Source organism: Chelonia mydas, chromosome 5, assembly GCF_015237465.2.
Source record: "Chelonia mydas isolate rCheMyd1 chromosome 5, rCheMyd1.pri.v2, whole genome shotgun sequence".
Lineage (NCBI taxonomy): Eukaryota > Metazoa > Chordata > Testudines > Cheloniidae > Chelonia > Chelonia mydas.
The window spans coordinates 25,154,443-25,167,099 of record NC_051245.2 but is presented as its reverse complement, the minus strand read 5'-3'; the positions used below and the strand labels follow the sequence as shown (position 1 = coordinate 25,167,099).

Genomic DNA, 12,657 nt, shown 5'->3' with positions numbered 1-12,657 from the left:
ACACATGACTTATGAGGAGAGGCTGAGGGAACTGGGATTGTTTAGTCTGCAGAAGAGAAGAATGAGGGGGGATTTGATAGCTGCTTTCAACTACCTGAGAGGTGGTTCCAAAAAGGATGGTTCTAGACTATTCTCAGTGGTAGAAGAGGACAGGACAAGGAGTAATGGTCTCAAGTTGCAGTGGGGGAGGTTTAGGTTGGATATTAGGAAAAACTTTTTCACTAGGAGGGTGGTGAAACACTGGAATGCGTTACCTAGGGAGGTGGTAGAATCTCCTTCCTTAGAAGTTTTTAAGGTCAGGCTTGACAAAGCCTGGCTGGGATGATTTAATTGGGGATTGGTCCTGCTTTGAGCAGGGGGTTGGACTAGATGACCTCCTGAGGTCCCTTCCAACCCTGATATTCTATGATTCTATGTCACCATATTCACCTCCTGGGATTGTCCACACATCCAAATATTTTGGTCACACATACATAAAACTTTGCAGAAACCCAGAGCATTATGTTCTGTGAGACTCTCTCCCAAATCTACAAAGAACAAAGGTATATATTCAAAATACTAACAATAACAGCTTGGATTATATGATACCAAGTCTGGTTTGGGAAGCATTAGGCTTTTAGCTAGTGAGTTACTTATAATACACAAAATATGAATTTAATTAAAAATTACATCATACTATATCTAGAAAGATGATAATCTATCATTTATAAATTAAATACTTACTGCATACTTACCTGAGTATAACTCTGCACCAAATCCCCATGTGTATATGTTTATAAAACCTCTATGCAAACAATTTGCAGAACTATCAGTTTAGATAATGTTGCACCAAATATCTATGTATATTGTTATTTGTAGCAATAGAGCACCAAGTAGTATCACTGCGAAAATTTAAATCAATGGTTCTCAACCGGGGGGCTGCTTGCGGCCCAGTCAGCACACAGCTGCAGCCTATGTGACATTCTCAGAGCCATACGGGGAATATATATATTGTGTGGATGCAGCCCACATAACCATAGAGAGCTGCATATGTGGCCCACAATGGTAAAAGTTGAGAACTACTGGTTTAAATTGATAAAAATTGAAAAAATGCGTAAAAATAAACACTGATATTATCCAATGAATTTATTAAAAAATAAAAATATATAAGCACTTCCTTGGAGAATCAAATCTGTCCCTTGTGGCCTGCATGGAGTATTCTGCTCTTCTCCCGACCCTGGTTGAGGTACAGTGGGGTTTTATTATATATTATATTAATTATATTATATATTTCGTTTATGTTCAAAGCATAGAGCATGGATTAGCCCTACCTCGCAGGAGTGCTGTGAGGATAAATACATTGAGGCACTTAGCTCCTATAGTGATGGCGACCATATAAATACCTTAGATGGATGGATAGCTTGTCAGTTTTAGCCAAAACCTTTAAATGTGGTAATATTAATGCCTCTCATGAAAAGGAGAAGACTAAAAAAAGTACAAGGCTCAGAGGAGTGTAACAGGAAAAATATCAGCCATGAAGATCTATAAAACTAGGAGTTGCTCATATCAGGTGATGTAAGGTTCTTTCAGAAGACACTGGGCTGAGAACCCATTTAAAGACTGTTGTTTCACAAAAGCCTCTACTGAGGCCATGGACGTTGTGCAGAACAGGCTCTCTCAATCTGTCTTCTTTCTTTTTTATTTACACATTTGAAAATAAGACAATGCAAATCACTACATGGGCTTTCTTCCAAATGTCTTGCTTTGCTGTTCCAGCTCCAATTAGAGTCTCTCTCACTCACCCAGCAGGGATGAAGGGATACAGGGACTGAGCAGGGTTTTTATTACTGCAGTGATTCATCCAAGTCACTGGGGGTGGCAGTGGTCTTAGCACTGAGGGCAGGGAGATTGACTCTTCTCTTCTGCTTTCAGTGCCTTCCCATGCTGGTGGGAGGAGGTGAAAGGGACAGAGTTTGAGGGGCAACAGAAGGATGGAGGGCAGGTTGGGAGAAACGGGAATCAAAGGAAACAGGATCCCTGTTCCCATAGGGAGATGTACAACTCAGTTTCTAGTTTCACTTTGGGTCAGACTTTCCACATCTGTATAACCTATGTACATAGAAACAAACTCCTCTATCTCACTAACATTTGTCAAAATAAATACTATTATAATACTACATACTTTAGCAATCTAGTTTTTCATTAACAGCTGATATATATGAATATTGTCTCCTGGGCATTATTTCAGAAAAATTCAAGGAGTGCAAAGTTGTGTCAGCATCCCTACTTCTACCTCCCCACTGAGGCTATGGCTCATTGTAGGGAGTTAGCAGGCCATTCCCAACCTGGAGGTGGGCGGAGGTGGCGTCCCTGTCCTATCCCAGGGGGTGAAGGGCTGGGAGGTTGTCTCATTGATGGCTGTTCCATGGCAGGGATCGGGGCCTGGGTCACTCTCTGCTCAGCTCCAGCCCAGGCCACCGCTGCTGCTTCCTGTCTGGCTAATGGGGACCGTGGGGTGATACTGACATCGTGGAGATTTGGCCTCTGGTCTGGCCTGTCCCACAGCAGCTCTCATGGGCCTGGGGGGAGATACCACAGTGCCAGCTGGCGAGGAGCTATGCAAAGTCAGGAAGGGGGGCAATTCCCCCTTTGCCCCATAGCAAAAAGAACCCATAATTCTCTAGCACTTGTGAAGGTGGAGTATGTGCTCATTTGCTTTCAGAAAAGTGGGTCTTCATGGTAAAAAGTTTAAGAACCACTAGAACAGAAGATTGCTGTACTCAGCGTATGGATAGGGTGACCAGACATCCGGTTTTAAAAGGAACAATCCCATATTTAAGCCCTCCTGGAGGCGTCCCGACTTCTTCTTAAAAACAGGCAAATTGTCCCGTATTTTCTGTCTCCCCCTCATCAGAACTAGCAGGTCCTGCTGCTGGCCGGATCCCTGCTTGCCAGCTGCCTGCCCACCAACGGTGAGTGGGGAGGGGGGGGAGAGGAGGTCCAGTGGCCGACAATGGGGGAGGGTTTGTAAGGCTAGTGGCAGAGTAAAGCTGCTGCGTGTGGGGTCGGACGCTCCCCTTGTTGGTCCGTCTGTGCAGCCCCCTCTGCAGACTGGCTCTTGGTCACCAGAGTCCTGTCCCCCATCCTGTTTCTGGCTGGCACTGCACTGGGAGCTGTGGTGGCTGGTGAGTGTGGGCAGGAGCCAGGCAGCAGCTGGTTATGTGTTGCCTCTGGCTCCCACCCATCAGCCCTTTACATGTTCTCCCTCTTGCTGTCCTCTCCCTGCTTTGCCCCTTTACCCCCCAACCCTGCTGCTCCTCCATATCCCTCTCGGCGGGGCACATCCTGCTCCCAGCGCTGTGCAGAGAACCAGCCCCTGGTCGGAGTGCTCAGCGCACCAGCAGCCTGGCTGGCAGGCTTCTTCCTTCCTTCACTGCCTCTGGCTGGGCTGGCGCCCCAGGAAAGCCCAAGACCCTCCGGCCCAGGGCACTGGCCAGGAAGAACCGAACCCTGGATGTGACAAAGTCCTGCACAGCGCTGGTACAGGGAAACCTTGCCATCCCTCAGCTAAGCTCTGGAGTGGTGGGAGGACGGAGGGAAGCAATTTCCAGCCTGTTCGTGCCCCGTGCAGGTTCCACAGAAGTGCCCTGGGCAGGGGCTTAGCACCCTCTTCACTCGCCCCTCCACCCCGTCCTGGGTCCTGCCCCCCAGGGAATGATGGGCTGCTCGGTCCCCTAGGCTCCTGTCCCTGCTGAGCCACCTCTCTGGCTGGGTTCGCTGAAGCCCCAGTAGTCAGGTTCCCTGGGTCCAGGTGCACAATTCATCCTTAGGGCTTAACCTCTTCCTGCCCGTGCTGTAACCGGGGGACAGGAGGCAGCTCGGTTATGTCGGTGGCCAGCAGCAGCCTGGAGGTGTTAGCTGCCTTTTGACACTGTGCGGGCAGGAAAGGACAAGCTCCTTCTAGTCACAGGGAAACAGGGGAGTGGGGTGGAGGGGTGGGAAGAGATGAGCTCTGCATAGATATGGGCCAGGTCATCCCTTCCCCACTCCTCACCCCTGCGGCTGGAAGCATCTGAAAGGCTGCCGCTGGCCACATTGTGGTGTGAACCCTGGCAGAAATCTGGGGAGGGAGGCATGTGACCCTGCATGCCCCCCCCCCCCCCATGAGTTGCCTCAGGAAGATGTGGGGCCAGGTACCAGGAGAGGCAGGTCTGTCACAGGGGCTCAGCCAGGCATGGAGGGCAGAGAGTGCAGGGCAGGGAGGGTCAGGTTGGTCAGTTACCTGTCCTGTGCGAGAGAGGTGTATGGGAGAGTGTGTTTGTTACCTCTCCCTGTGTGAACCTTAAAGATAAGAAGGTAAATAAAAAGAATCCAATTACGCAGTATTTCTTTTTAACAAGGGCTCAATCAACTTGATGTTAATTTGAACATTTGTACTGCATACTTCTGATTGATTGCCTTTGAACTCGCTTGAATATGAGTAATTTTACCAGGTGTCCTGTATTCAGCATAGGGAAATATGATCACCCTATTTATGGATCTTATACCAGTAAAGCTAGTGTGGCATTGTGCTTAGATCATAAAATGGAGTCATATGTTCTGGGTTCTATTCCTAGCTGTGTCACTGAGTTGTGGTGTAACATTAGAAATCTCTCTATTCCCAAGTTTCTTCTTCTATTAAATAGGGATAATAATACTTTCCTACCTCACATATATGTTGTGAGCCTTAATTAATTAACATTCAACTTTGTAAGAAAGTCACTAGAAATGGACAATGCATTATTTATTTTTATTATTCTCCTTATCTGCAACTTCATCATCACTAGCTTGACTAATACCAGGAGCAAGTTAATAATGGGGTCTTGAGGCTTAGAAGAGCCTATTGGGTGGAAAAGGGAAACCAGAACTGAGGAGGAAGTTCCACAAGTGATGGAATGGAGGCTGCAATCTCTTGCACAACAGATACATATTTTCCTGGCCTCCATCCTGCCACTGAACAGACTGGAGGTAGACAAGTATGTGACAGAGGAGTGGCAGAGGTACCTGCCCAAACTCAGCACAGAGTAATTTAAATCTCCACCGAGTCTTGGAACAACAGTGGAATATAGACTATTCTCTTGCCCGTGATGGCAGTAGGATATTGTGGAAAACGGTTTCTGGGCAGGATGTAAGGGCAAGGAAGAAGACTACAGCCAACTGCAACTTGATAGTAGATATGTTGTTTTGTGTAGTTACAATGACTTTGTCATTTGAAAAATCCAGCTTTTGGATCATTTGGCTGTTTTTTGAGTGTGGATCTACTTTTTTGTGAGCAATACCTCATGTTGCAGGTTAGTATAATTTATTGTATAGCTTTGCAATGCCATGTCTGTCTAGATTATGGAGTGCACATTTTTTTATGACTTCATGTTTTTATCTTTAACAAATTCATGGAGAGGAGAGAAAACTTTTAAAAAGTTGATTAGGCTTTTGTACCTGTAACTAAACTGGATACGATGAGTGGTAAGACCAACATCTGCAACATTCTCATCAGTAGTTCTCCTGGAAAGGAAAAGTACTTGACTTCCCGGTAGCTCATTTTGTATGGTCGGAGACAAAATCCAAGGATTATGCCTGAGGGAAACAAAAAGCATGACTTACTTTTCTAGGTTAAGCACTAGTAAGATAATCTGAACATAAATGTGTGTGCAGTAGTTGCCATTAGGTGTCTCAGTAGAACATACAGACTTTATTATGGACCAGATTCTCATATCCTTACTCACATTGAGTAGTCCCATTGAGGTCAATGGAATTGCTTCTGAACATGAGTAAGAGTATCAGAATGTGGCTTATTGCTTGCACTATAATTTTATTTATTTATTAGATTTATAGAAAATATTATTCAGTCATTAGGTGCCCAGTTAATGCTCCAGGTCCCTTTACAATATTAAAATATACAATTTCAAATAAAAAACAGTAATGCACTGAATATTAGGTCATATGGCCTGGGGAGAGAAGGAATCTATGAGGTTACCTGGTCATAAAGCATGTTATAGAGTCGGCACCTTGCTCTGTGGATGGAGCTGTCCTTAAATTCTCCTGCAATATGATTGTGATTGTTCTCTTCAGAGGCGATGTGTCTGGGGGGGTATATGTGGGTCAAGTGCCGCCTCAGATTAGCCTGCTGGGGGTGGGGAGGAAAAGGGCTCTGTCGTTCTCTCTCTGTGCTTCCCTCCCTGGCATGTTTGGCTACTCTCCCTGGCAGCTGCGTGGGGGGCGGTATGGAGCTGCTTCTGCCTGAGAGAGCCTGGCTGGGAGGCAGCGGCGGCCCACACCCTACCCAGGCTCGTCTGCTGAGGACAAGGGACAAGCATGCCGGGGCGGGGTGGGGGATCCCTGCTGCCTCCCAGCCAGGCTCTCTCAGGCAGAAGCAGCTCTATCCTGCTCCCCGCCCGGCTGCCAGGGAGAGCGGCCAAATGTGCCAGGGTGAAGCGCGGGGAGAGAAGGACAGAGCCCTCTCCCTCACAGGTAATGTGGGGCAGGGAGAACACAGCGGCCTGGGTTGGGCTTAGCGTGCGGGGGATGTCACTGCGCAGAGAAGACACATGGAGCAGTCATGTATTCTCCCCTTTAGATTGTGCTCCCCCACCCCACAGTATGGAGAGGCATGAGTTGTCTATGGTTCTCTTCTTTGTATGGAAAACACAATTCTTGTGCATAAAGAATCTGTTGGAGTAATGTATGTGGACACTTCATTTCTACACTTAATAAGCACCGTACTGAATAATAAGCAAGTAGAATAGACGGGCTTCTTACTTAGGCTCTGATCCTGTAATTATCTTCAGATGGAGGCCTCCTTTTGCCCCACAGAAATCAGTAAGGAAGGGTCTGTGAGCATGTCAGGATCCAAACCTTATACAGTGTTATAAGGGCTATATTTTCTGGTCCACTAAGGCCATTTTTTGCACATAGTGGAGACTTGGGGCCCCACTATGAGCCTGCTTCAGTGAATAGTTCTATGAATATTATCTGAATGTGAAAGCAGTTACTGCAGCTCCTGAAACTTGAGATGCCAAGTTTCAGAGTGGCAGCCGTGTTAGTCTGTATCCGCAAAAAGAAAAGGAGTACTTGTGGCACCTTAGAAACTAACAAATTTATTTGAGCATAAGCTTTCGTGAACTACAGCTCACTTCATTGGATGCATCCACTGCATGCATCGGATGCAGTGAGCTGTAGCTCATGAAAGCTTATGTTCAAATAAATTTGTTAGTGTCTAAGGTGCCACAAGTACTCCTTTTCTTTTTGAGATGCCAAGAATTTCTGCTGATTTTTCTGTGTTATTTATTATGCTGTTCTGTAAACCACTGTATGCAATATTACAGTGGTTGTCCAGCATTACATAGTAGAAGGAATCAGAACTTCTGAGATGAAGAGAATGATCTAGGGCTGAGCAGAGGCCTGGGAGCTATGAGATGAGCTCTAATCTTTGCTTTGCCAATGACATCATGTATGGCTGAGGCAAGTCATTTAACCTCTCTGGATCTCAGTTTCCCCTCTTGTAAAACTGGTATAATGATACATAATGTACCTGCTGCAAAGGTTTGTTTTGAGGATTAATTATGGTCAGATAATGTTATTAGCAGTGTAGGAAAGTATTTAAAAGAATAATTCCCTCCAGTGCAGGAGTCACTAGGGTGAAATTTTATGGACTCTGCTGTGTAGAAGGTCAGTCCAGGATGATCATAATAATCCCATCTGACCTTAAAATCTATGAAAAATAAAAAAGATATTTAACATGAACTTAGTAGTGATTTTAAATATTTAAATACCACATTTTATATCCGTGCTATAGAACATATTTACAATGTTTTTTTAAAGTGACTAATAAGTCTGAAAAGGATATGGCAAATTTTCTTAACTTGTTTCAATTCAGTCTGTAGTGCTATCTTTTAAAAGTCTTAAACAATGAGACAAAGCAGCTTATCGATGTAGTGGACCTTTAAAGATAAAGTATAGTGATAAGGCTATCTATCAAACTCAAATCAGGAAGCAGGGCCTGATCCAGTGTTGCTGTGAAGCAGAGTGCTTAACACCTCTTAGCAGTTTCTGGTACCCTGCAGGATCAGGCTTGAAGAGGCTGAATGCTGGAGCTGGCCTTTTTCAGTAAGAGTTTCAGGTTTCTGATTCCGACTGAACATTGTACTGAAACAAAGCCTCACATAAAACGTTCCCGCAACCTGTTGCACAAGTTTTTCCTCTACCTTTTATATAAGTAAAGAGCAAGCAATCTATGATATCAGAAGCCCAACTTTCTGAATGGTAAAATGGTGCACCACTTCTGCATTGTAGTGGAGAACCATTTTGTAACAGAATCTTTTGGCTTCTTCAAGACAAAAATCAATACTGTTTGTTAAAGTCAGTGAGTGGAATTTTAAAAGGTAACTATAGTACTACAACAAAACCAGACCCTTGGTTGAATTGTACAGTTATTCTTGTAAACAGAAAGAACTGAGGTTAGGAATAATCAGAGACGGGTTTTAGGATGTACCCGTCACAGATGCAACTGAATTCCTGGAAAACTCCCAGCTTGTGGGACAGTCCCAATGGTGGAGTCTTTTGCTGTCTTTCTGCATTAGTTGGCATTTTACTAATGGCCTAGCAATAGACAGTGCTAAAAGTGCGGAGGACAGTGTGATCTCTGTTGGCCAACTGTGAGAAAACACCCAGCTGCTAGAACGTCTTCCTTTATTTGACTAGAATGTAGGGATGGAGGGAATTTGATGCTGTGCCCCAATTTCCCCTGGGACACATGAGGAAGAGTAAATTTGAAGAAAGGAGATACAAGATGAAAACATGGTTGGGAGGGAAGGAAGGAGAGTATATCTGCCATGAAGAACGTGGGGCTTACAAAATCCTAGACCCAGCCTTGGGAATATTTTATTGCAGTTTTTTTTAGTGATTATATTCAAATGAGATTCAGCATGTTTAAACACAATGGACAAAATAGTCCAAAACACAAATTATTCATAGAAAGAAAAAATTAATAAGGCTGACAGTGGCATAGGGATGAAAGTGAGTAAACAAGTTAGATGTGATCTTATAATACAAATGGCATCAAAAAAAGGGAAACGTGCTTTGGGGCTGTTTATACAGAGCCATGATATCATAGGACAGGGAGAAGCATGACTCTGGTGAAACTAAAATTGGAATATTGCATTCAATTCTAGACACTTTCGCACCAAGAAGATGTAACAAATTTAGAGTGCCCATTTTCCCCTATTCATATCTTAGAAACTATACCTGTTTCTCTAGTGGCTAGGAAACATGACAATTATCTATAATTATCCAAAAGGTATAAACACCAGGTGGAGAGTAATTTAGTGTGCTACAACTAAACTTTCTGCTAGAAGGGAGACCAATTAATTAATTAAAATTAATACATTTTAACGCATTTTTGAGAATAATTTATTTATTAAAATGATTCTTATTCTTTTTCCTTTGAGTAACAGTGAATATAACGGATATATTTTTCTATGTGGGCAAAACAAAAGGAGTCTTCTGAGATTCTATGAGAGGAATCTAAGCACCAGCAGTTTATTTTGAAAGACAAAATTTATGCGTCATTTTGTAAAATGAATTTTAAAAGGAACATAAAAATCCCCTTATTGAGCAGATAAAGAACTTCTTATAGTCCTGTCTATACTTCAGTGTGGGCTTGGTCTTGAAATGGTAGAAAACTGTTTCAGCACCTGGCTCATAGTGTTGTATAGATGGGATGGATGGCAGGCCACACACCTTCAAACAGGATTTAGTTTCTACATCAGTAGAACCATCTGGTCACAGTTAGTAAATTAGAGGTCGACCCTAACCCAGTACGAAGCACTTCTGAATTCTAGGGAAATTTAAATCTAATCTTCTCTCTAATGCTGGGTTTTTTCCTGAGCTCATCACCTTGATATCTGAACTTTGTGGCTGGGTCCTTCACTAAGTCTTGTAGCTTCAGTAGATTTCTTCCCCTGAAATAATTGAAATATTGAAACTAGCACAGAAATTCTCAAAGATAAAAAGACAAACAATTTTGAAATGAACATTAACAGGAACTCAGTTTTGTAAAACCATTGAGTTTCCAGTTTTTAAAAGTAATAGTGAATCCCTAACCTGTTTCTCTATTTCAGAAGCATGCAGTTGTGGACATAAAGGACTGTAGATTTATTTACAGTGCACATTTCTTAAATAAACTTTCTTTGTGGAATATTTCAGAACAAAATATAAAAATAAATGATTTTTATTTTTGACATGATCAAAAGCCAGACCTAGCTGTTTTAAACTGAAAACATCAACATGTATTCCGCAAGAAAATTACTAGACAGTGCTTCCATTACAAGGTACAAGATCTGAATTTTCCTTCCTGGTGCAAACAGAAGACACCAAAACCTGACACCTAACTGAGACAGACGTTCTTACTCTTCTACTAGGTAAAAATAACGCACCAAACTGAGGGTGGCTGTTAATGCTGATTTAGCATCAATTCTGGGAATAATGTTCTGTTTCAAATAAGACATAATGAACAACTGCATGCCACTGATTTACATGGGTAGTAACGGAACCTGCCAGGTCAGATCTGAGCACTTGTCTAGTACTTTGTTTCTCACAATGACCAGAAGCAGTTGCTGAGGATGGTGCAAGTTCTCAATTAGAGACATATATGGAATGCAATAAACCTCTTTCTCACTCTAAAAAGTTAGTGATTGGTTTATGCCCTGAAGCTTGAGAATTTCTATATTTTATATGACTGTGGATGTTTCCACAATCCATATAAATGTGTAATCCTTTTTTTGACTTCCATTAACCTCATGGATCTAATGATATCTTGTAGCAGTGAATTCTGTACATGGATTATGTATTTCATAAAAAGTGTTTCTATTAATAATTTTAATATGTTTCATTTTTGTTGAATATTCCCTTGTTCTTGTGTTACAAGAAGACAAATAGGAGCGCTTGATCAACAGCATTAGAAGCATTTGATTATTTTCCCTACACTATTCATCATTTTATATACCTCTACCCTGTCCTCTCTCTCTTACTCATTTCCTCTCTGAACTACACACTAGTGTTTGAAAATCTCCATGCCTCTAAATAATTTTTATAGACCCTTTCTATATATATTTTACTATTTCTGTGACCTGAGCAAAGCTTTCACATTAGCTGTCCACATTCACCGCTAGACCTTTCCCCTTGGGGTTTACACTGAATTTAGAACTAGCAATGAGTAGTTCACATTATTCTTTCCAATTACTTTGCATTTGTCAGCACCTAAATTTCATATGCCACCATATTGTTCATTCACCAAGATTTTGTTAAGTCTTTTTGAAACCCTCTCAGTTTTCTCTAGGTCTGACTATCTAATATGTTGTAGTTTACTCCCTTTTCCAGATCATTAAAAAGTATAGTACACCAGCCCCAGTACAAGATATTGGGGCACCCTGCTGTTAATCTGTTACTTTATTGAAAATTGACCAATTATTCTTACTCAAAGGTTTTGAAAGGTCAGATGAATTATATGTGCTATTTCCCCTCTTTTAGCATATGTAAGGTTTTCTAGTTGATTTTCCTTTACTAAAGCTATGCTAGTTTGTCCCTGTCCTGTCATGTTTGTAGTCTGGGAGTATAATGTAGCAAAATCTTATTCCATGGGCAAGTTATTAATAGAAGGCTAAGGGAAGTGTCATTTGATTTGTTAGCATCTACAGAATCATAATTTCAATGGTGTCACTGTCTAGGGCATGGCAGGGAGGGCTTGCTGCCTCCCCCTATCCTGCACCCCCGGCTCCCAGCTCCAAGTCCTCTAGTTCATAGACATTTTGATAATAGAGTCTTTGGAAATGGGTTGAATTTGGTATCATTTGAAAGTCTTTTCTCACATGAACACAGTAGTACCAAACATGACAAATCTAAAAGAATTATGTAGATATATTTGAGAAAATATTTAAACATCAACTTTTAAAAATTGTACTTTAACACAGGGTTGTATTGCTTACATTAAAAAAAAAGGTCTTTGGGAATCCTAGAGAAGTTAGCCTTGACAAGTAGGACTGAAAATATTTATTCATTAACATCATCTTCAATGTCATCTCTGTCTAGGGCATCACTGCTAGACACATTGTCACACTAATCCTTGTCTACGCTACACTCACACAGGTCCATACAAGGTAGGCTGCTGGCTAAACATTTGCTGCATGGTGAGCATTTGGATTTGATTAGCTGCAGGATTGATTTGGAAGCACATGGTATTTCACACATAACTGGTGTCATTGGTCCATCTTTCAAGACCCATCCATGCCTGATAGGGGAGGGTAGTTTTGGATGAACTCGATCATCCTGGAGCCATTCCATTGCTTGATAATTTGCCCCCTTGAAGCAGGTATAAATGCATCCCTTCTTGGTGGCAATTTTGCTGAGTGAACTGAGCGATCAATGGGGCTAACAGGTATGATTGGCAGGATGCATACACAGGTCATTTGCTCCAGTACCTCGTATGGTGCTGAATTAAAGGCTGACCAGGTTGGAATGTACCTTTCTCCTTAAATGGTTTGGTATGATATGTCCTGGGTGTCTAGATCATTTGATGGTACGTCTTCTGTCTCTTCATCTGAAGCCATACTCAATGATTTTTAACCTCTGGAGTGCATCCCAGTTTTG

General features: G+C 42.5%; 1 protein-coding gene across 1 annotated transcript in view; it reads right to left on the bottom strand.

Annotated features, from left to right (window-relative positions):
- SLC1A3 (solute carrier family 1 member 3) overlaps positions 1-12,657 on the bottom strand; it is an 87,282-nt gene that overhangs the window by 56,433 nt on the left and 18,192 nt on the right. The window contains exon 3 of the mRNA XM_007065743.4: positions 5,455-5,592. Within this exon, the coding sequence (XP_007065805.1) occupies positions 5,455-5,592 (138 nt within the window). The remainder of the gene's footprint in view (positions 1-5,454; positions 5,593-12,657) is intronic.